Here is a 25874-nt window from a genome sequence, read left to right as displayed (position 1 = left end):
TATTTGTATATTTTAAGTTTGTGAAGTCTTTAGTAGTGGAAATGTATTATAAAACTGAGAGATTAAGGTAATGATATGAAAACATGTCTAGGATATTAAAGAGATTTTATAGAAATCTGGCGGTTAACTTGGAATATACATTTTCAAACATTTTCCTTAATAATTTCAAAAGTAGAACAAAATGTATGGAACAAAATATGAATCTTAACATTAAAATAGTTATCCATGGGTCAAATATGCTTTTGAAATGTTTATTCTATACAGGTTTTTGTTTTGTTTTGTTTTTTGTTTTTGTTTTGTTTTCTAGTTTGAATTACTTGCCAACAGTTTAAAGAGATTTCAAATAAAATTCTAGATTTCTAGCTTTCTTGAAAAAGTTGAAGCAGAGTAAAGGTGTTTCAGTTGTTCACAGATCCCATCCTCTTGTACAGTTTGTTTTGTATTTTGTCTGTTTGTCTCATTGTCCAAGAGCCAAATATAGTGCAGGAGTAAAGAATGTGAGCTCTGGAGCTAGACAAGATAGGTTCAAATTCTGGCTTCAACACTTACTACTTGTGTAACTGTAGACAAATTAGTTAATCTCTCTGTACCTCTGTTTTCTCTTTGGTAAAATGGTGATGAATGTATGTCAGTAGGATAGTTGGGAAGATGAAATGATGAGTATACATGAAGCATTTAGAGTGGTCTGTGACTTAATAGTCATTGCTCAATAGATGTTAACTTTGATTAGTAATGTTTTTTGCCTGATACCATCAGGCATTTGAGTTTGGTGGCTCTTCTCCATAGTAGAGGACTTTAATCTGATTATTCATTTGGTCAGCAAAATTCATCAGATTCTGTTTTATAGTATATGTAACTGATCATTTACTTTTTCCTGTCCTCTACTGCATTATATTCCTCAGAATTCCTTCTGTATTGTAAGTGCTAAATATATGTTGATTGGTTTGCATACATAAGCAGCAAATATTGACAGTTGTCTAGATTTATGGATTTAGGATTTGATTTTTGGCTTTAGAAATTCTTACTGTATGTTGACAACAAAAGTTTTCCGCCTTGTCTAGTGTTGGTTTTGCCTACCCCTTTGCTCTTGTTTTAGCCACAATCTAAGGCGGAGAGGATTTTTTACCATCTGATTATGAATGTGGGTGGGTGAGAGTTGGAGGGTTCTGGTAAAACTCAGAAAATGTACTAAGTATTTTACAGAGTGAGAGCTTTAGGGAGAAACTAAGCAGGATAGAGGAGCATTTTATGTTGGGAAGAAAAGGATTTGTATATTCATGGGCTTTTCTGGAAACTTTCCTCCATAATTGTCGCCCTATCCTGTAAAATTATGTACTCATTTTTGTTGGTCTTGCTTTTCCATCAGTTTTCATTTAGTCTTCCTATCATGTCTCCCCTCTCTTGAAACTTAAAATTTCATGTGTTAACATTATTTTGGATGAAAATTAGAGCCCAGTTTATATTTTTGGAAGATTATGACTTGAGAAGGTAATCTGTAGCTCATAGACATAGAAAATTTACAAGTAGTGTAGCTTAAACATGTAAAAATAATTAAAAATATCTTTGTTTAAATTGGCATTGTCTATAGAAATCAGAATCACGGAGGAAAACCTTCAAAACAATTTTAAAAATGTGGTTATTTATATAACTTTGCCTTTTTAAACATAGTAATACCAGGGGTAAAAGTCATAAAGTAGATATAGATATATTTGGGTGCATAGCAATGAAAAAGTTACTTATGTCACAGAAACACCATGTTATTTGAAGACAGACACACTCAGAAAAATATCTATATCACATGACAAAGGTTTAATATTCTTCATATTTAAAGCATGCTTATAAATTATGAAGATGATGATAATAATAAACTCCATCCACAAAAGATAATAAGTAAGTGTCAGAGAAAACATATGAATCTTCAGTAATCTCACTAGTTATCAAGCAAATGCAATATAAAAATTGACTATCACACTCCTCCGTAAAATGAATTACCCATTCCCTCTGTTAATGAGGGTCCAGGGGAATGAATTGTTCTGTATGCATATCTTTCTGGAGCATAATTTGCTAAAATATATCATAGAATATTATTTTTTTATATACATGTGTTGGTCCAGCAAAGACACTTTTAAGAATTTATCTTAAGGCAATAATCATAGATGTGACACAGAGATATTACTAAAGATATTCATTGTGAAACTGTTTATAGTGTTGAACAACTGAAAGCATTCTGTTTACTAATAAGGAATTGGTTATATAAACTGTTATAGCTATTTAATGGAATACTAGGGATCCATTTGAAGTTATAATATGGTCTTTTTTTATGGGGTAGAAAATACCCACAATAATTTATATAATCAGTATATTTAACATGGTAGATCACATTAAAATAAATTTGCTTTAAATGCCCAGAACAAAGTCAGAAAGGATATGTGTAATAAACTGAAATGTTAACAGGGGTGTTTTTAGTTAATACAATTATGAATGATCTTATTTTGCAAAATTTTCCGTATTTTGAAAGTTTCTATTGTAAATGTGTATTATTTCAGCAGTGAAACAAAAGGATGTTATAAATGGTATGGTAATTTAACTTACAGTTTGACTTTTTGTGCAGAAGTTTATTGAAAATAAGTGTGATTGAACATTGAGGTAATGGTTACCAAGGAAGTTCAGATTTGGGGAGAAATTATTGAAATGGAAATTTTGTGCCAGTTTTCACTTCTTTGCCTATTTCTGCCAATGTGTTGTAACAGTCCCTGAAGCCTGTGGAAAACTTGTTAACGTCTGTAATGCTCATTTAATCATTTCAATGTTGTATTTATTCCCAGTCATAGCAAAAAGAAAAAGTATAATTTTCCTTTTTTTTTTTTTTTTAATCTCCCAGGTAGTCACTTTCAGTGACATTGTTCGGTTCTCACAATGTATCATTCCTTATCTGAAACTAGACATCCTCTGCAGCCAGAAGAACAGGAAGTGGGCTTTGACCCCTTGTCAAGTTACTCAAACAAGTCTGGAGGTGAGTTTTGTATGCAGATACATTCTATGGTTACTGGGAAATGTAGCAGAGAGCCTCCAGTTAGTTCTGCCTACCTTATGTGTGTAATTCTTTAGATGAAGCTGAGCAGGGCAACATGAAGCACACTTACCTGGATAGGTGGAGAGCACTCTGACAGTAATGAACACCACAAAACATCAACTTTCAATTATAGACAGAAGCATTAGCCAAATGTTTAATGCACCGTCATTCTTTAAAAAAAAAAAAAAAATCATTATCTTAAATAATTACTTCAGCATAAGGATGTTGAAATCAAAATTGCCTTTGTCGAACATCTTTTAAAGAAGTCTAGCTTTTGGTGTTGATTTTGCAGGGATTTTTTTTTTGTCTTTTAAAGCAAGTTGACCTTATTCCAGGATAAAGATTTGTCTGATTCTTTTTTTTCACCACTAATTAAAATTTGTGTCCTACTTTTAAAGATCTATGCATTGAAATTGTTAAAAAGAGACTGTTAAAAGTAAACTGTATTCAGGGTCTACCCTATAAAAATTTATCAAATATGTATGTTTCAGAATTCAGTGTTGTTTTCTCAACATTAGTAATAACATAGTATCTTAAAAGGAAGCAGTTTATGCAGATTCCTAAAGCCTTATCCTTGTTTTTGGTTGATTCATTGACTCAAGTAACTACTTAAAATTTTTCAGTCATGACGTACATACATCAGGATTATGAGATTGATTTTAAAAAATCATAACTGGTCAAAGTGATTCACATGTGTTTTGTATACTTCAGATACAATTTTTTTTTTTTCTGTATTGGCATAAAGGTCTGCTATTAACTTGTGTTTTGGGAATTTAAAACCAATGATTGATGTTTTAAAGTGGTTATTTCTTTAGTGATTAAGCCTTGACTTTATGGAGTGCATTTATGTTTTTTGTGCATTTTTACTGCCTTCTGTGTCATACAAATTCCATTGTTATTTTCGATGAAAATGATATAATTTGCCTTACAACTTATTTTTGTGATTTTACTTTTTATTTTCATATGTGCATTTATGAAAAGGTCACAAAAAGACTGTTGTTCAAGGTTTGATCATATGAAAAAATTGTTATTGTCTCATTTTCATTTCAGCATCTTAAACATTTCAGTGGTAAGAATACTACATCTCCTAGTGATGTTTGTTTTTTAAACATAATACCTATAAGAAACACTAATAATTAAGTCAAATTATTTCACAACCACTTCAAATTATTTCACAAGTCAGTATTTTAAAAGAAAAAATATTTTTGTGATAAGTATATAAAATAATTTCACCAAAATTTTCTGATTTATGTGCTTATTTTAGAACAGCGTGTGTGTGTGTGTGTGTGTGTGTGTGTGTGTGTGTGTGTGTGTGCGTGCGCGCGCATATTTTTCCTGGCCTACTTCATTAAACACTGAGGTTCTATTTTTTTTTTAACTGGTTAAAAAACATTTTAAATTAATTTTATCCTTTATTGTTTGCAGGAATGAGTAGTTACCTTTACTGAAAAGGCTTTTCGTTTATATCCTAGCCTAACATTTCTATGACATACAAAGTTATTAGGACTGAATTGATGTTTAAAAGTGCCATTAATTCATTTACCCCAAATGTTCATTAACAATGTAAATGTATGCTGATGTTCTATGAGACAAGGAAGTGACTAATGACTCTTCCAACTAACAACACTTAAAATGAATAGAAACTTTAGATAGCTAATCTTGAAGTAATCAAGACCCTCATTCAGCTTGGCATCTCTGTATGCTCTAAAACAGCTGTCAACTGTTAAAAATATATACAAAACACACATACGCACACGCACATGCAGAAAGAATGATATGTAAATATCTAGTTCTTGAAAGCCATAAAGGTTACTAACCGTAGTGGGTTTTGTGCATTGTATATGTAAATATTTTATATGAAGCATCTATTTCATCTTCTCAGATTTCCTTTTAGCAGAAAAACATGTGTTGCATTTTAATAGGTTTGTCATATTTATTTGAAGAATCATCACCTTTCTAGTATGTTTGTTTATTTTAATGTATGTATTTCATGGGGTTCTCCGCGTATTTGAAGCCGGTTACACATTTTTCCCACCAGGGAATTTATGGCAAATGGAGGACTCATTTTGTAAGTAGTCAGGCACTGGACTTAATCAGTGATTTCCCTGTGTGCAAGGCATGGGTTTTTGGTCTTGTTTTTAATTCCTGTTACAGATTCCATAAGTAAACAAATGAGTCTTTAATTTCTCAAAACTGAAATTTTAACATTTATAAAGAAACAGTATATTATTGAGTTAAATGATCCTGAGTATTCTGGAAAGGATAAATAATAATAGCCACAGAATTGGAATAATAAAGAGAAAACGGTTTCTCATTGATTTATTTTTATGGATGGTGGACGAAGGTGGGTGAGATCAGAAAAATGACCTTTTTGGATATATACATGCAGAATTTTCCATGGGAATCAAACTTTTAACTGCTTGAATTTCTTTTTCAAATAGAGAATAGCATAGAAATTATGACATTTTTCTCTGTGCCCTATTTGGTCATATACATAGTTTACTACTTTAAATTTCAAGATCTTTGATCAAAGGGCATTAATTAGTAATTGGCAAGCTACCTGTAATTCAGTTGAAACTATTAAAAAAACCCAAAATGTTTGTTCAACTATTCATGATTATTCATTGTAGGAAAAGAACATTTTCCTCTATTAAGTCTCTTTTGAGAATAGCACTTTGTTACATATTGCCAGAGTTTTTAGCTTCCAATTTTATATGCCTTCTTACTTACAGCTTTTATAGTATTCAGATAATTACTTAATGTAATTCTTTTTATATAATATCTGTTTCAAAGCTTTCTTTTTATTTTCACGGATAAAATATTTAGTAACCTAACTAAAAAAAAAAAAAAAATCCAAGACATTCAGAATATCCTGCCTACTCCATTTTTGACTCTTATAATTTTGTTTTTGTCCTCAGTCTTCTTTTCTTTCTGTTATAATATCATAGAATTGTAGAACTACATGGGAGTGCCTGGCTTTATTGCTAAATGAGTTGGTATTAATTAAAATAGTTCACTGAAATTGATATAATAAAATGATGCAGCCCTATTATGATCTTTAATATTGTTTTCCATATAGTAGAAGTGGATTTAGATTTGAGTAAAAGATGAATTTGTTTTGGGAAGATACCTGACAAAAGTATAGGATGCTAAGTTATCTTATTTTAAACCCTGCCTTTGCTCTAATTATAATTAGCAGGAGTCATTTTAGGGAGGGAAGGCAATCTTCCTTCCCTGGCTTACAGCTTTTAAGTGGTTTTCCATTGCACTAAAAATAAAATCCAAACTCTTGACCATGATGTTCATGGCTGTCCTGCCTATCTGAGCATGATCAGATGTGCTAAGCCAGTTCTAAACTCTGGGCCTTCCCACATGCCATTGTTCTCTGACATTATTCTTGAATCCTTCACAGCACTCATCCTTAAATGTAATCCTACATTTATTTGTTTCATTGTTTATTGTTTGTCTCCTTGTCTAAGTGTAAGCTGTATGGGGGCAGGAACTATTGTATACCTATTGGCCTGTGGACACTACTGAATTAACTAACAGATGAATGAATTGTGTTTTACCAGTCTAAATTCCTTCACTTACTTTGATTCCTTCAATAATTATTCCATGTATCTTTTTTTCCATCTACTTTTCTCCTTTGTGTCTTAAGTTGTAATGTATGAAGTCTGTTTTATTCCCTGATTATTTTAGTACTTTAATTTTGTTTCCTTTAGGGCTTCAAAAGTCAGTATAATCTCCTCTCTTCCTTTGGTCTCATTGACCTCTCCTTCTTTGAAATCCTTCTTAAAATTCACTTCTTCCATTTTTTGTTTCATTATGACCCAAATCAAAATTTCCATAAGGAACAAATGGAGAGAGCTTTCTGGCAAATAAAGGTCAACTGTGATATCCTTATGAACCCACAGGAGACATTATTTAGCAAGGGAAAACTAAGGAAATAAATGATTATTTGTTCAAGATATTTGTGGCCATAACATGCAGCATAGACTAAAGTATACTTACATTTAATATATATGCTTCATATATGTAGCTCCTAGTGAAAATTCTAGAAGATACTGTTCTTAATTTTTGGTTTATACAACTTACCAATACAAATATTGTTAACTTTGCATATGAAACATTGTGGAATCAACACCTATTGTGGTATAGGCTTTTCTTAAGTTTGCATCACTTCTAAAGTTTGTTGTCATTCAATAAATATTTATTGAATATGTTTCAAATGATGGAGATAAAACATTGGAAAAGATAAACATAACTCTGAGTGTTAGTTGTAATGGTTAATAGCCAGGGTTGGGGGACCAGGAAGAGAAAAGTAAGTGGCCAGTTAAAATGGAGAATGTAAGTACTTTCCAAAAGTAACTAATAGTATGCTCAGGTAACATAAATTTGTGGTAGTTGTGGGTCAAGGAAGGTGTGATATCTAAGACACGATCTGGGGCTGTTTGGGTGGCTCACTGGGTTAAACATCCCCCTTCTGCCCAGGTCATGATCTCGTAGTTGGTTAGTTCAGGCCCCGCATCAGGTGAGCATGAGCCCCCCATCGGGTAAGCACTGGCCCAGCTTCTGGTGAGCTTGAGCCCTGCTTTGGGTGAGCCCTATCTCTCTCTCTCTCTCTCTCTCTCTGCCCCTTGCTCACTTGCATACTCTCTCTCAAAAAAAAAAAAAAAAAAAAAAAAAACAAGAAGAAGAAGAAATAAAAAAATAAAGACACAACCTGAAAGATGAGTAGCTGTTAGCCAGTTAGCCAGTGAGTAAAGAGTATGTGCTACGTGATTGCCTTTTCTACCTTTTTCAGTGTGGTTGGAGGCTAGCATTCAAAGGAGGAATGGCCACAAATGAGACTGATGACCAGGGCCAGGAAGCCACTTGATCCTAAGAACAGTAAGCAGTCTAGTGAAGGAATCTTATTGGCAGAATTACATTTTAACAAGATTATTATGGCTACAGTGAAGAAGTCATTGCAGTGTTCTAGGTAAGGAATCATAGTGGCCTATATTGGGAGAGTATAGAACTGGAAATGGAGAGAAGTGGAAACGTTTGAGAGATATTTAGTAGGTAGAATTGACAGCACTTGATATTTGGATATAAGGAAGTGATAAGGGTGAGAAGCTTGAAGTGACATTCAGCTTTGTGAGTTGGCCAGTTCTGTGATAAGGCCTGTATTGAGGTAAGGATCTCTACAAGGAGGAACTTTATGTGATGCAGGTAGAATGGGGGGTGGCAAAGAAGATTGTAAGTTTAGTTTCATGTGTGAGTTAGAAGCGCCTTATGACATTCAGATGAAGACATCCTGAAGATTTTGATGTATGGGTCTAAAACTTAGTGTACAGGTTTGGGCTGGAGATAAAGATTTTCAGCTTAAGTGTGGTAGCAAAATACAGTGTGAATGATTGTGATCACCCAATAACAGCACCTCGTGTGAGAAGAGGACCTGGAAGCAGTCTTAAGGAAAGCCAGTTTAAAGACCTTGTAGCAGAGGAGGGTATTGTAAAGGAGACTAAGAAAGAGTGGCTAGAGAAGTAGTAGGAAAACTAGGAGAGTGTGGAGTCAAAGAAGCCAAGAAGTTAAGCAGAAAATAAACAAAACCGCCCAAGGTTACCTAAAGGTTTAAGCAAATAGAAGTATGCACAGGATAGAGTCATTGTAACAATGACAAGCAGAGTGCTCTGTAATCTCAAGAATCCACAGTCTTGAGTACTCTATATTCAAAACTGTAATTTATATTACAAATAAACTAATCGTGCTCTGTACTAAACAGGTATGAGGAATAGAGGGAAAAGTAATGGTAGTACTTGAAAAATTTTAAATCAGTGGAAGAAATGTCTGAGGGTCTTGGAAATGTGCAGTCTAGAGCCAAGATGGAGGGATTTGTAGACAGAGAGGGGTCACTATTTTCATCGTAATAATAGGAGGGAAGGGGAAAAGAAGATAAATGTAGATACAGTAGGTTCATTAGTTCAACAACAGAGTTCAGGGCAATTATCAATGATGTTTTAATCTCTTTGATAAGTTACGGTGAAGTGATTTGCTGAAAGTGAGTGATAAGATGAAGTATTTGAAGATTTGTGGAGAGTGACAAAGGTTAGGATGATTTGATAAAGAATATATAACCTTGGGGACCAAGTTGAGATAAGACATCATAATTTATAGGCATACAAGCTTATAAATTTGCATGATTATGTCCAATATAACTCAGCACCTAGGATTTGGTTACAAAGAAGAGCAGTCCTGGGACAAAAGGTATAGGAGGTACACACAAGCAAGGAAGTAGATGCTGGAAGAATTTATTGATGGTTTGAGAATATAAGAAAGTTTACTATCATGGAAGGAGATTCTAAGAGGGCAGAGTAGAAAGTTTTGGAAGCGATGGAGGAGTCCAGGGAGATGAAGTATAGAGTAGTGTGGTGATGGGAGTTATGAAGGGGATATGGGAATAGTACATGAGTATTTGTTAATTTGATGGAACATTGTTAAGTGGTAACCAGCAAACTAGCTCCATACCTTCACTAATTCTCTGTAACAATCTGGATCTGCACTAATTTAGATAGGTTTTGGTTTGAAGTCTTTTTAAATTTAATCTTAAAGGCTTAATTTTTTTAAGAGCAGTTATAGATGCACAGCAAAATTAAGAGGAAGGAGATATTTCCCATCCACCCCCCCCCCCAACAGAGTGGTACATTTATTACAACTGGTAACCTACATGGCACATCATAGTTACCCAAAGTCCATAGTGTACATTAAGATTGACTCTTGGTAGTGTATATTCTATGAGTTTAGACAAATGTATAAAGCATGCATCCATTGTTACAGTATCATACGGAGTATTTCAAAAAATCCTCTGTGCTCAGTCTATTCATTCTTCCCCCAACCCCTGGCAAACACTCATTTTTTAAAAAATTTTTATTTATTTGAGAGAGAGTGAGTGTGAGTGAGTGGGGGAGGGGCAGAGAGAGAGGGAGATACAGAATCCAAAGTGGCTCCAGGCTCTGAACTGTCAGCACAGAAGTCACGAACTGTGAGATCATGACCTGAGCTGAAGTCGGGTGTTTAACCAACTGAGCCACCCAGGTGCCCCACTGATCTTTTTACTTTTACAAAGTTTTGCAAGAAGTATCTTTTTAATAAAAAATTCTTCATGGAGCCCAAGTGTCCATCGATAGATAAATGGATAAAGAAAACACAAATACACACAAACACATAAACTGAATATTATTCAGCCATAAAAAAGAATGGAATCTTGCCATTTGCAACAACTTGGATAGAGAGTATAATGCTAAGCAAAATAAGTCAGAGAAATACAGATAGCATATGATCTCACCCATATGTGGAATTTAAGACATAAATCAAGTAGGCAAAAGAAAAAAAAAAGACAAACCAAGAAATAGACTCTTAACTATGGAGAAGAAACTGATGGTTACTACAGGGGAAGTCGGTGGGGAGAGGGTGACATAGGTGATAGGAATTAAAGAGTACACTTATAATGATGAAAAATAATAAAATACAAAAAATAAAGCAATGTCTTTTTAAAAAATTCTTTGTAGTTATCAAGGTAAAAGGCAGGTTAGTGAGATGAAAACTATAAGACTATAAAGCTATCAAGAAAAATGGGAGCTTTGTTGAAGGTAAAGATTGTTAAATACGGTGACTTGGAAGTTCTTCAGTAACAACAACAAAGATAAATAAAAAGATGGTTTAAAACCTGTCTTCTTGAGGCGCCTGGGTGGCTCAGTCGGTTAAGTGTCTGACTTCGGCTCAGGTCATGATCTCACAGTTCAGGGGTTTGAGCCCCATGTCCAGGCTCTGCCTGACAGCACGGAGCCTGCCTGTGATTCTCTGTCTTCACTCCTCCTCAGCTCATGCGCATGCACGTGCTCTCTCTCTCTGTCAAAAATAAACATTTAAAAAAATATTTTAAAAATGTCTCCTTAAGAACAGATTTTGTTAAATGCTCTGACAATAGGTAGAAATGAAATTAGAGAGTGATGAATATGCCATGCCCAGTTTCTCTACATCAGGCTGTCCAAAGGGAAGTTGAAAGTGCAACATTTCAGCTTGAAAGGATGTGAGTTAGAGATCTGAGATCTCTAACTCACTCCTTCAGAGATAATCAGCTCAAAGTATGTGAGACAGGTATTAATCCAAAGACAGGAAAAGAGCTGAAGATTGCTATATAGAAATTCTCCATGATTAGAAATTGGATAAATAGAATAGTATTAAAAAATATTGGAGGAATAGTTAAAGTAGGGGAAAGTTAGAGGAGTGCCAAAATTATAGAAACTACAGATATATGAGAGCTTCCAGAAGGTCCAAAGAGGTCAATGCTTCAAAGATTGCATAGGTTAAAGAGTACAAAAAGAGAAAATAAAGGATTTGGTGATTGGAAGAGTACTGATGATCTGTAATTAGTGGGTAAGCCATTTTCAAGATACCATTAACTCATTTGAGTGGATGGAAGTGAACTAAAAATCTGATTCAGAATTAACATAAAAAGATAGCAGTTAAATGTCAATGGCAAAATAGTTGAATAGTGAGGAAGGGCCGATTTACTTTTTAATATGAGATTTGGGTGGTTATACATGAATATTATGTATTCATGCTCTCATGGTGAATTGAGATTTAGCAAGTTAGACATTTTAACGTTAACAATGGCACTCACTTCTTGTAAAATGTAGATCCTTGAAATAAAAGACTTGTCTTCAGAACTTAATTCTGATCCTTTTTTTTCCCCCATTGAGTTGTCCATTCCTTATTAATTGCATCTGGTTTTTAGTTTTATTTCAAATTTTCTTTTGGCATGGCAGTTCCCTTTATTTACCTGAAGAGAGAGGCTCTTTTAGAGTTGGGGTTGTGTGAAGAGTCATTGAGTCACCTTGTGGCTATACCGAACTGTTAACTCATTTCCCAGGGTCTTAGGATCAAAGGAGACCTCACTCTTGTCCCTGGGGGAGACACAAACTATAGCCCTGCAAGAGCTCTTGGCACTACCCCCTTGGGCACAAGTTGGTCTGCAAAGGAATGTTTCTTCTGCCATGCTTAGTCAGCCTTTACCCCATTGGATCTCCACAAATGGGAGGTCGTGTGCTGGTGGCTTTGGTTGCCTGGGTCTAGGAATAACTAGAGCAGGTATAGGTGATTCAGAGCGGCAGTACTATCTTAAAACCTTAAAAAAAGATAGTCAAAAAACCCCACTTAGGTGAAATGATAGTGGATTTCTTATCAAAGAATTATGTTACTTGCTTTTACTAATTAGTGGGGCCAGAAAAGAGCCAGAGGAGAGCCAGAGTTTTGGCTGTTTAAATAATGACAAATCCAGCTCTAAGCTCACAGGACTTAGGAAAGTATTTCGGACTTATCACCTGGCATCTCCTACAACAGCTCCTTCTTATTCATTTACATATTAAAACAGATCCCCCTCCCCCATGGCATAGTAGTGAAATGAATAATTAGTCCCTTACAAGTACAATTCTCCAGGTCCCTCATGCTGCATCTAACTCCTTTCGTAGCATTAACCAATTTTAAAAACTATCTATCTAAACTACTGTTTTTAAAGATCACAGGCTTTCTTACTTTGATTTTATTCAATTAGAGGTAAGAGTGGAATATCCAGGGAAGTTGAAATTGCAAGAAAAAATTTAAATCTTACTCTGGGAGAATAATCCAGGACCTCTTCAATCCCTCTTCTGTATTTCTCCTGCTCTTCCTCTAGCGGAAATACCCCAAGACCTATTACTCCCAAGTTCAAATCCTCGCTTTTGCTGTGCTATGTAATACAACAGCCAGGTGTATTTTTCAAAAGAGCTTTTATATTTTGGTAAAATTCTCTTTTCACCTAAGAGTAGTTAAAGAAAAAACATTTAAATACCATTATACTTGGATATTCGTAAGTTTTTTTTTGTAGACTTAAGCACGTTGTGTGTTTCACTTAAAACACTCAATTTTTACAATTGTTAAAGATCCAGTGATCTTGTTAAATAGTGAAGATGGAGAATAGTCAATTTACTGCACAGAGTTTTAATCTGTATTGCACTGGTAGGTGTTGATAACCTACTTCATATTTTAACAGTTTAGAAATTATGTAATTTGTAATAAAAAGAGGTAGCTACTTGGTTATTACTGTGATCTTCCTTCATATTTGTAAATGTAGATTTTTCTGTGGTTGTTCTCTAACATTATCCTTAAAAGATCTCTTTACAAAAGCTTTGAAAACATACTTTACCCTATTTATATATTGTTAATTTGATCTGAAGCATTTTTTTAATGTTTCTTTCTTTTTAATTTTTTAAATGTTTATTTTTGAGAGAGAGAGAGAGAGAGAGAGAGAGAGAGAGAGAGTGAGTGTGTGGTGGAGGGGGAGGGCAGAGAGAGAGAGACAGGGAGACACAGAATCTGAAGCAGGCTCCAGGCTCTGAGCTGCCAGCACAGAGCCCGATGCTGGGCTCAAACTCACGAACTGTGAGATCATGACCTGGGCTGAAGTCAGAAGCCTAACCTACTGGGCCACCCAGGTGCCCTTGATCTCAAGTATTTTTTATTCTTAACTTGTATTTTGCGAGTATTAAAAATAAGTTAGTTTGCTGTCACTATACTTTTGCTGTAAGGAGGCCTTGCTTATTAATTTAATAGGTGTTCTGAAATATGAAATCATTTGCCTGTAATACTTGTACTTTACTCTGGAGTTTGACCATTTACTGCTCCTTGAATTTCCTGAGAAGGAATCCCATGTGTGGAATATAGGAAAGCACACGATCAGAAATATTATGTTAGCTTCAAACTCTTTTGTTTTCACATTTTAGGAAAATCTGAGTGTTTCAAATATAAGAAATTAAGAAGCTAGTAAGTCATAAAAATTGTAATATCTCAAGTTATTTATTTTTTATTTTTTTAATATTTATTGTCACGTTAGCTAACATACAGTGTATACAGTGTGCTCTTGGCTTCAGGAAAAGATTTCCATGATTCATCACTTACATACAACACCCAGTGCTCATTCCAACAAGTGGCCTCCTCAATGCCCATCACCCATTTTCCCTGCCCCCACCCCCCCCCATCAACCCTCAGTCTGTTCTCTGTATTTAAGCATCTCTTAAGGTTTGCCTCCCTCTCTGTAACTATTTTTTTTTCCTTCCCTTCCCCCATGGTCTTCTGTTAAGTTTCTATAGTTCCGCATATGAGTGAAAACATGATATTTGGCTTTCTCTGACTGATTTATTTCACTTAGCATAATACTCTCCAGTTCCATCCATGTTGTTGCAAATGGCAAGATTTCATTCTTTTTCATTGCCAGGTAGTATTTCATTATGTGTGTGTGTGTGTGTGTGTGTGTGTGTGTGTGTGTATACATACATACATACATACATACATACATATATACATACACATACAGCACATCTTTATCCATTTATCAGTCAGTGGACATTTGGGCTCTTCCCATAATTTGGCTATTGTTGATAGTGCTGCTATAAACATTGGGGTACATGTGACCCTAGGAATTAGCACTCCTGTATGGTTCAAGTTATTTACTTTTATTATGTCTCCAGTATTAAACATATAATTTATTTGAGTCTTTGGAAATGATTTTCTACCATTTCGTAATTATTGTATTCCTATACATTATAGTGATTGTTTTATCTTTTCAGAATGTACAAATACGTTGTTTTAGTCAGAAAAACCACCCTCTAGCCTTAATTTATCAACAAACAGTGAGAATGAACTTTTACTTAATCAGGTCACATACATGGCAATGTGTGAGCCAAATACATTTATGTTATGGGAATATGTGTGCTTAAATACTAATAATTCTCCTGCTTTCCCTTTCCTCCTCCTTTCATGTTCCAAATGTGGAGAGACTTAAATACAATTGACTTCCTAGCATTTTCATTGAGTGACAATTTTAATAGAATATGACTGATTTTGACCAAGCTTAGAACAGTGCTATCAGTTTGAATCTTTAATTAGTCTTGTGAATAGATCTGTTATTATGAAATTTAAGGTTTTTCCTTCCTTTCTTTCTTTCTTTCTTTCTTTCTTTCTTTCTTTTTTCTTTCTTTTCTTCCTCCTCCTCCTCCTCCTCCTCCTCCTCCTCCTCCTCCTCCACCTCCTCCTCCTCCTCCTCCTCCTTCAAGTAAATTCTATGCCCAATTTGGGGCTTGAACTCATGACCTTGGGATCAAGAGTCATATGCTTTACTGACTGAGCCAGCCAGGAGCCCCTGAACTTAATAGGTTTTCAATCAGACGTGTTGACATGACATGTTGACATTTTCGTGATACTCGATTAATGAATAGAGATTCATAGTGCCATATAGATTTTATCACACGCAGTAAGGGCTGTAGGCCACAGGACTTCTCATTCATTCATTAAAAAATAGTTATTGATCATCTAGTATTGGGAGATAAACTGTTAAACAAGTAGACCAAGTGCTTTCTCTCAGTAGAAATCACATTTTACCATGTGAATGGTTAAAAAAAAAAAAGTATGGAAATAAAAAATACATATATAAGAAAGTGACAAATACTAGGCAAAACATTAAAATAGGATAATCTTATGAGGAGTGACTGGGTGCCTACTTCATATTGTCACAGATTTCTCTAAGAAGATGATATATCAGCTAGGTGTAAATGACAGATGAGAAGGAGCCAGGCATGCAAAATTGGTGAGAGAGAGAGAGAGAGAGAGATTGAGATTGAGAGCGAGAAATATCAGTTCTGAAAAGGGGAAGAGTTCATACAAAGGAAGTCCCTCACCCAGTGTAGGAATAGGCCTGTCATATTCGAGGAGTTGAAAAAGATCACTGTGGCTGGGCCATCATGGGTGGCATGGCAGTGGCACAGGATGGGCCTAATAGGCAGAGGCCAGATTGAGGATTTTGTAAACCAAGCTGAGGAGTGTAGATTTTATTCTAAAGACTGGGAGTTATTTAACAGTCTGTATTGTTATCTCTGTTGAACAATTAAATTTATTCTCAAGAAATGAGGGCCATAACTATTATTTTTTATTTTAACATTTATTTATTTTTGAGAGAGAGAAAGAAAGAATGAGAGCAAGGGAGGGGCAGAGAGAGCGGGAAACGCAGAATCTGAAGCAAGCTCCAGGCTCTGCGTTGTCAGCACAGAGCCCAATGCAGGGCTCAAATTCACGGACTGTGAAATCATGACCTGAGTTGGATGCTTAAATGACTGAGCCACCCAGGTGCCCACGGCCATAACTATTTTTAAAATATGTATTCTTATGACTTGATACTAGGCATTTAGTAAGTAATGACTGATTTACACAGTTGTATGATTTTTAAAATATATTTTCACGTTGCAGTTCTCTGTACCAATCTTTATTGATTTCCTCATTCTCAACATTTTAACTATTTATAATGGTGAAGTAATTTCTGCTTAATCTGAGATATAAGAATGCCTTAAAATTAGCCATTTATCTAAAACTCAGTTGCTTGTACATGTTCTCTTTAAGGCCCTGCTAAGGGTATTAAAATACTAATATTAAATGCAGTCTAGTGTGACCTTTTCTATATGACCTATTGTGTGTGTGTGAGAGAGAGAGAGAGAGAGACAGAGAAAGAGAGAGAGAGAGAGAGAAAGAGAGAGGGACAGAGACAGAGACCTTGGGGGTGGGGGCATATAATCATTTTCTCTTTGCTGATGTAATGGAAAATTTGCTCCTCTAGGACATATTAGAACAATGTATTTAATGCTCTTCAATTTAATTTGCTAGTATCACAATTAATACAATTAAGGTCACTTGAAATGAAACTATTAACAAATTGAGTAATTTACTTTAACAATGTCAATGTGTTCTCACAATTAGATTTGCTTTAATTAGTGTACAAGCTATTATTTAATAGCATACTTCACATAGAAAAATGTAATAATGTATTCTCGGTTTCTTGTAACAGAAAGAAAGAAACTTTTAATGGACTGAGTGATTTTGTGGAAGAGCCGCTAGATATAAAGTGATGGAAGAGAAAGTATAAAGCTAGAAAGCAAAGCTTAAAAGAATGTAAATAAAAAATATCTTTTTTTGGCTCTTACCAATACATGTCCTATGTATCATTGTTTAAATAGTTTTGGAAACTTTTAATGGTAGTTAGGAAGGGAACACAAATCCTGGAAAATTTTAAGTGTTAGTTTTATCTGGTTTTTGCTTATAAGATTTTTGAGTATCTAATCACTGTAATAATGGAGAGGAATAGAATGATGTGGAATATAAAAACGGTAGGAAGCAAAAAAGTTTTTATTCTCAAATCTGCTTTTAAAAACATTTTAGGGGCACCTGGGTGGCCTGGTTGGTTAAATGTCCAACTTTGGCTCAGGTCATGATCTCTTGGTTTGTGGGTTTGAGCCCCACGTCAGGCTCAGATCCTGGAGCCTGCTTTGGATTCTGTATCTCCCTCTCTATCTGCCCCTCCCCCACTCAGGCTCTGCCTCTCTCTGTCTCTCAAAAATAAATACTGTTTTAAGAAATTAAAAAAGAATTTCATACGAATATTTCTTACCTAAGAATTCACTTTAATAGCCAATATAATAAAAAGCTCTTCTTCTACTCAGCCTACTATGTGTTGAGGTCAGAAGACCCAGGGATGAATAAATGGTTATATTTCTGTTTCTATATATGCAGAGTAAGGGGAAGCAGATGAATTGTCAACCAAGTCATAATTAGCAAGGTCTCCTGTTCTCTGTAAACATGACAGCAAGATTTGCTATCATGTAATCAAGTGGTGATTTTATGTGGAAGGGATATAAATGCAATCCAGATAATTCAATACTCTAATCTTAAAAATTAGTTTGACAATCTTTTTTGCCTAGTTTGATTGATTTAAGTTTCTGTTGCATTCATCTTCTTTCCTTTTTCGCCTTTGGTTAATGACAACATTTTGTAAAATTGCAAGTGAAGAAAGAAGCAGGCATAAGAGTAATTAGGTAAATAATATTTAAATGTAAAATGCAAGAAGCTTAGAGAATCCACAGACTTTGAAAAATTAACTATAGTTCTTATTTCTAGGGAGGGGGTTCATAGGAGTAGAGTATATTTAGTTTTTCAGTACTTGTAAATGTTTATACAACAATCTCCCATTGGTTTTCATTATTTGTCCCCAGTTCTGACTTCACCTTACCAGGTTCTTAGATGAGTCAGAATAGTGTAGCTTCTAATAGAACAACTTAGCAATAGTGGAAAATTAGTTCAGGTAATTCTCTAAATAGCATCTTGAGTTTAGCATGGGTAACCTGCTGCTTGGTTGGTATGTGTATACCAACAGTTCTCATTTGGCCCTGATTAGATTCTCATTATACCTGATCTCTAAATTCTGTCTTGAATTTTAAAATGATTTGTCTATTGATTCCTTGGCCTATACTATAGAATATTAGAAAAGTAACTGGAATCGATTTTTAAATGTTTGCTCTTTAAAATGGAATAGATTTTTAAAAGAAACATTGATTGGTTTTATCAAAGAAAGCCAAGTATAAGAAGTTAATTGCTTTTTTCTAGCAGCCTGAGTTTTCTTAGATTAAGTAAAGTTTTAAAGAAACCTCAGAGACATTCACATCCTGGTTCTATGCATTTGTTCAGTCACTTCCCCGTGTGACTAGATAGAATTTATCTATTATAATCTAAGTTCCATCCAGAATAGCCGACACAACATGGAATGAGAACAAAGTTAGAAGACTGACACTGCCTGACTTTAGAGTAGAGAGCCCAGAAATAAACCCATACAAATACAGTTAAGTGATCTTGACTAGATAGTCTTCTCAACAAGTAGTGCTGGAAAGCTGGATATTCACTTGCAAAAAAAAAAAAAAAGAATGCCCCCAAAACAAAACAAAGTGTAAACATAGATTTTACACCTTTCACAAAGATTAGATCATAAACCCAAATGTACAAATGTAAAACTCAAAACCATAAAATTCTTTGAAGATGATATAGGAAAATATCTTTGTGATCTTTGGTTTGGCAATGACAGTTTCAAAACCAAAATCATGATCCATGGAAGAAAAAATTGATAAGTTAGACTTCATTAAGACCATTTTTTCTTTGAAAGACACTGTGAAAAGAAGGAAATAAAAGCCACAGACTGAGAAAAAAATCTGCAAAACATAGCTGATAAAAAAATAGTGCCCAGGTGGCTCAGTCAGGTAAGTGCTCAGCTCTTGATTTCCACTCAGGTCATGATCCCATGGTTTGTGGGTTTGAGCCCACTTCCGGCTCCATGCTGACAGTGCAGAACCTACTTGGGATTCTCTCTGCTCCTCCCCAGCCTCATGCACATGCGCTCTCTCTTCTCTCTCTCAAAATGAATAAACATCAAAAATATGTAAGATAGACAAAGAACATTTATAACTCGACAATACGCAAACAAACAACCCAGTTAAAAAATGGACAAAACATCTGATCAGAAACCCCACCAAAGAAGATATACACATGGCAAATACACTTAGGGAAAGATACTAAATATCATGGGTCATCAGGGGATTGCAAATTAAAATGAGATACTGGTACACACCTTTTAGAATATCTAAGACCTAATACACTGACATCATCAAATGCTAGTGAAGATGTAGAATAACAGGAACCCTTCCTTCACTGCTGGTGGAAATGTAACATGGTACAGCCACTTTGAATGACAATTTGGAACCCTTTCTTTTTTTTTTTTTTTTTTTTTTTTTTTTTTAAATGAAACTAAACACACTCTTACCCTATCATCCAGCAGTTGCACTCCTTGGTCTTTGCCCATATGAGTTGAAAACATATAAACCTGCACAGTGTTCATAGCAGTTTTATTCATAATTGCTAAAACCTGGAATCTCCCCAGATGGCTTTTGGTAGTCGAATGGATAAACCTGTGGTACATGTATGCAGTAGAATCGTTACTCATTGATAAAAAGAAATGACCTGGTAAGCCATAGAAAGACCAGGGGAACCATAGATGCATATTGCTAAGTGAAAGAAGCCAGTCTGCAAAGCCTGCATATAATTCCAATAAGATAATATTCTGTAAAAGGCCAAATGGTGGAGACAGTAAAAAGACCAGTGGTTGTCATTAGGGGTGGGATGTAGTATGGAGGGAGGGATGGGTATATAAGTGGAGCACAGCGGAATCTTTACGGCAGTGACACCATTGTGTATGATACTGTAATGGTGGGTACGAGTCATACATTTGTCAAAACCCATAGAGTGTGGGGCGCCTGGGTGGCGCAGTCGGTTAAGCGTCCGACTTCAGCCAGGTCACGATCTCGCGGTCCGTGAGTTCGAGCCCCGCGTCAGGCTCTGGGCTGATGGCTCGGAGCCTGGAGCCTGTTTCCGATTCTGTGTCTCCCTCTCTCTCTGCCCCCCCCCGTTCATGCTCTGTCTCTCTCTGTCCCAAAAATAAATAAAAAACGTTGAAAAAAAAATTTAAAAAAAAATAAAATAAAATAACCCATAGAGTGTACAACATAAAGAGTAAATCATTAATTATGGACTTTAGTTAATCATAATGTGTTACTATTGATGCATCAGATTACATATGATGCATATGTACTACTCCAATGCAAGATGTGAATATTAGGGGAAACTATGTATGTGAAGGTGAGGGTTGTATGAGAACTCTATACTTTCTGTTGTTTTTTTTTAAAGTAAAATGGCTCTGAAAATAATATTTATTGGTTAAAAAAAATCTAGGGTTCCTCTTTCATTGCTTTTTACTTCTTCAAGTGGTACCATACCTTTTCCCTCCACTCATCATGCCGGTTTAACATAGAATATACATGCTTAGCCTATTTGAAATATACAGAATACTCAGGACTAGGGATTCTTGAAATAACAAATTATTAAAAAAAAAAAAAAAGTATGCTACCCTCTCTGTTTACAACTGTCAATTAACTCAAACCTTTTTAGTTGGTAATAGTTCTGTTTCCTTCCTGAAAGAGACTGAATCCTCTTATAGTCTGATCCTTTGCAGAGATACTCTTTATCATCAGCATTTCCTACTACAAACCGAATCCTTTGTTTAACAGTTTTTTTAAAGCATTTTCTCTTCATTTGTGAGCACACCTCTTCTTTGTATGATTCTGTTCTTCATTCTAGATTGGAAATCATTTCACAGTCATTGGAACATTCACTCAGCCATACTTTTGGAATTTTTCTAGGATTTTGACAGGCCGGTTACCTATAATAACAGGGTCAAAGAGAAATCTTAGTTTCACTGTCATATGTTAATCTTAGGTAAATTTCTATACTAGATTGTTTCTTAGAACTGAGGTTGGCATTTTTTTTAAGGTCCACATAGTAAATATTTTAGGTTTGTGGGCCCTGGCATTTTAGCCTGAAAGTAGTCATAGACAGTTTGTAAACAAATGTCTGTGGATGTGTTTCAGTAAATGTTACTTATCAAAACAAGTCAGTCAGTTCAGACCATGGAGTGTAGTTTGTTGACTTATGTTTAAATTTTTTTTAAATTTGATTTGAGAGAGAGTATGTAAGAGTGTAAGTTGGGGAGAAGGGCAGAGGGTGTGAGAGAGAATCTTCAGGTTGACACATGTTGACCCCTGTTTTAGAAAGAATAACCATTACTGTGTTATTAAAACAAATATATATAATGCAAATGTGACAGGGAGTAATTGGATATTCCTTTTTCCAAAATTTTCTTTAAATACAGTATCTTAAGCTCTGGGTTTGATAGCATTGAGACTATTAAACCAAAAGTGTTTCTTTACATGTATTTAGAGGCTTCTTGTCAAAAAGATATTTTTATTATGAACCTTATTATACTTGCTGAATTTATCTGGCTTGCAATTATGCTAATTAAAGAAATACACTGAGAGCGCCTGGGTGGCTCAGTTGGTTGAGCGTCCGGCTTCGACTCAGGTCATGATCTCACAGTTTGTGAGTTCGAGCCCTGCGTCGGGCTCTGTGCTGATAGCTCAGAGCCTGGAGCCTGTTTCAGATTCTGTGTCTCCCTCTCTCTCTGCTCCTCTTCTGCTCGTGCTCGCTCTCTCTCTCTCTCAAAAATAAATAAACATTAAAAAAAATTTTTTTAAATACACTGATTTTTGTACATTGATCTTGTATCCTGCAACTTTGTTGAATTCATTTATTAGTGTGAGTGTGTTTGTGTATTCTTTAGTATTTTCTCTATAGAAGATCATGTCAACATTTAATAGCAGTCATTGTACTTCTTCTTTTTTCAATTTGGATGCCTTTTCTTTTTCTTGCCTAATTACTCTGGCTAGAACTTTTAGTACAGTGCTAAATAAAAGTGGTGCCTTCTTTGTGATTTTGGGGAGAGCTTTTAGTCTTTTGTCATTGATTAATGTTAGCTCTGAGTTTTTCATAATAGCCCTTTTTTATATTGAAATTTCCTTCCATTCCTAGTTTGTTGAGTGTTTTTATCTGAAATGGATGTTGGATTTTGTCAGATGCTTTTTCTGCACCAATTGAAATGATCATGTCATTTCCCCCCCTTTATTTTATTAATGTTGTGTATTACATTTCTACACTGAACATTTTGCTTTCCTGGGGTAAATTCCACTTGGTTATGGTGTATAATATTCTTAAAATGCTGATGGATTTGGCTTGCTAGCATTTTGTTTAGGATTTTTATACTGATATTCATAAAGGATATTGGTCTATAGTTTTCTTATAATATCCTTATCTCACTTGGTATCAGGGTAATGCTGGCCTAATAGGTAAATGCTCTCTCCCTTTCTAGTTTTTGGAAGAGCTTGAGAAAGATTGGTGTTAATTATCATTAATATTTGGTAGAATTACCAGTGAAGCCATCTGGTCCTGGTCTTTCGGGGGGGGGGGGGCGTATTTTGATTATTGTTCTAATCTCTGTACTTCTTACAATTTTGTTCAAATTTTCTCTTTCTTCTCCATTCAGTTTGTGTGTGTCTAGGAATCTGTTCATTTTATTTAGATTATCAAACATGTAGGTGTATAATTGTTTCTAGTAGTTTATAAAATCTTTCTTATTTCTGTAAAGTCTGTGGCAGTCTCCACTTTCATTTCTGATTTTACTGTTTTTCTTTGTCAGTCTAGCTAAAGAGTTGTCAAGTGTTGTTTTCTTTTCAAAGAGCCAACTTTGAGCTCATGAATTCGAGCCCCTCATCAGGCTCTGTACTGACCGCTGGGAGCTTTGGAGCCTGCTTCAGATTCTGTCTCCCTCTCTCTCTACCCACTTTACACTTTGTCTCTTTCTCTGTCTCAAATATAAAGAAACATTTAAAAAAATCAAAAAGAACCAACTTTGGTCTCACTGATTCTCTTCATTTTTTTTCTTCTGTCTATCTATGCCCCATTCTTGTGTTGTTTTTGTTTTTTGTTTTTCCCTTGAGACTAAATAGTCTTCCTCAACTTATATTCAGGTTTCCTTATTATTCTTCTGCCTGCTCAAATCTGCTGGTTGAACCTCTTCATTGAGTTTTAGTTTTATTTTTTATTTTTTTTAACGTTTATTTATTTTTGAGACAGGGAGAGACAGAGCATGAACGGGGGAGGGTCAGAGAGAGGGAGACACAGAATCTGAAACAGGCTCCAGGTTCTGAGCTGTCAGCACAGAGCCCGACGAGGGGCTCGAACTCACAGACCGTGAGATCATGACCTGAGCCGAAGTCGGACGCTTAACCGACTGAGCCACCCAGGCGCCCCTACTTTTAGTTTTATTTACTGTATTTTTCAGCTTCAGAATTATGATTTTGTTTCTGTTCATAATTGTTGATCTTTTTATTAGTATTCTCTGTTGAGGCATTGTTCTCCTGGTGTCATTTAGTTTTTGTGGTTTCCTTTAGCTGTTTGAACATATTTATGACAATTGATTTGAAGTCTTTGTCTAGTAGTATAATGCTGGGCTTCCTCAGGGACATTTTCTGATAATTTTTTTTCTTATGAATGGGCCATATTTCATTGTCTCTTTGCATGCTTCTTAATTTTCTGTTGAAAATTGGATTGTTTTGAATATCATAGTGTGGTGACCTCCTCCTTGGGGTTTGTTGTTTCTGGTAGTTTCAGGTTGTTGTTGTTTTAATGACTTTTTTTCTTTAAATTCAAGTTATTTAACATACAGTGTAGTCTTAGCTTCAGGAGTAGAACCGAGTGATTCATCTCTTATATATAACACCTAGTGCTCATCCCAACAAGTGTCCTCCTTAATGCCCATCACCCTTTAACCCATCCCCCCACTTACCTCCCCTCCAGCAACCCTCAGTTTGTTCTCTGTATTTAAGAGTCTCTTATGGTTTGTCTCCCTTTCTGTTTTTATCTTATCTTTCCTTCCCTTCCCCTATGTTCATCTGTTGAGTTTCTCAAACTCCACATATGAGTGAAATCATATATCTGTCTTTCTCTGAATGAGTTATTTTGCTTAGCATAATACATTCTAGTTCCATCCACATTGTTGCAAATGCTGAGATTTCTTTCTTTTTCATTGCTGAGTAGTATTCCAGTGTGTGTGTGTGTGTGTGTGTGTGTGTGTGTGTGTGTGTGTGTGTACTACACTTTCTTTATATAGTGATCAGTCAATGGACATTTGGGCTCTTTCCATAATTTGACTATTATTGATATTTTATAAACTATTTTTGTAAAGTCTACATTCTTTGTGTGTAATTACAGAAGTCTCTGTTATATTAGTTTAGTGTTCAGCTAGTGTTTTGACAGATTTTCCTTAAATATCTGGAGCTAAAATAAGAAGAAGATAAAAGTACTCTCTTAGACCATAATGGCTCTTGTCAAGGCAGGCATTCCTTAATTGCTTCGCTAGGCTATTTACAACTTTGCCTTAGTTTTTACTTCTTGCTTGCGTGGAGAATGAAGTTCATCCACAAGTGACACTTTTGAGTCTTTTCAGGCTTTTTCTGAGTATGCACATGGCCCTTCTTGGTTCCCTTAGCTACATAGCAACTTTTGAAAGTCCATATTCTCCTACATATCTCCTCTCCCAACCTTTTCCTACCTATGCTATGTGGTTTGTCTGTGGCTTGTCCTGACTTATTTCTTGCCCTCGTCTACTGCAGCCAATACTTATAACTTTCTCTGCTTTTAGCAAATGCCACCAGGGAATTTGCCCAGCCCTGAGAATGCTCCAGTTAGAAAAAACAAAGGCAAGCACTTGTAGTGTTCCTTCAGGGAGCTGCCAGACGGGTTGAAACATTCAACTACTTTTCTTTCAGAAGAGAGTCGGTATAGCTCACTCTGGCATGAACAACCTGCACCAGGTTACCACAAAGTAGCAGCTTCTGTCTTCATTAATCTTTCCCCTGTTTGTTAAGCTTTTGACTAAATTTCAGGATTCTGCAAAAGTTGATTCTTAGCAGTTTTTGCCAGCTTATCAGTTGTTTTTGTGGAGGGATAGGGCCCTGAATTTCTCTTCCCTGCCATTTTCTGGAGTCACTTTTACTGATATATTATGAAGAGGCTTTTACAATGATAATTTTTAAAAATTTTATCTTTAAAAGTAATTGAACATAGACAGCAGAAAAACTGCCAATAATGTTTTCAGATGTGTACAGAATCATAACTTCCCAGCACCTTAAAAAAAAACCTGTTCCTTATTTCAGCACCAGAGCCACTTAGTAAATCCTAAGTCTCAATTTGCTTTATTTTTCTTCATTATTAGAAAGTGGTAGGCACAGGAGCATCATACCTTAAAATTTCTCAGTGTGAAAGTGATATTCTCTAATATAATTTCCACTTTTTTATGTCAGTTATATTTCTTTAATAATTTGGTGTTGTCCAGACTCTCCTTGTACATGTGAAGAATCGAATGTATTATTCTCTTTGATTTTAAGAAGCTTCAAGTTGGTTAATGTTAGTG

The 25874-nt window shown here is 35.2% G+C and overlaps 1 protein-coding gene across 9 annotated transcripts in view; it reads left to right on the top strand.

Annotated features, from left to right (window-relative positions):
* The window catches only part of TBC1D5 (TBC1 domain family member 5), a 535872-nt gene that overhangs the window by 190443 nt on the left and 319555 nt on the right, over nt 1-25874 (top strand). For all 9 annotated transcript variants that reach the window (XM_078432387.2, XM_078432389.2, XM_078432388.2 and 6 more), the window contains one exon: nt 2882-3013. In XM_078432387.2, the coding sequence (XP_078288513.2) occupies nt 2917-3013 (97 nt within the window). In that variant the 5' untranslated portion in view covers nt 2882-2916. The remainder of the gene's footprint in view (nt 1-2881; nt 3014-25874) is intronic.

The sequence above is a fragment of the Panthera onca genome, chromosome C2 (genome assembly GCF_046562875.1).
Source record: "Panthera onca isolate mPanOnc1 chromosome C2, mPanOnc1 haplotype 2, whole genome shotgun sequence".
In the NCBI taxonomy this organism is placed as follows: domain Eukaryota; kingdom Metazoa; phylum Chordata; class Mammalia; order Carnivora; family Felidae; genus Panthera; species Panthera onca.
The sequence above is the reverse complement of the archived record's forward strand: the minus strand, read 5'-3'. Positions and strand labels throughout refer to the sequence as shown.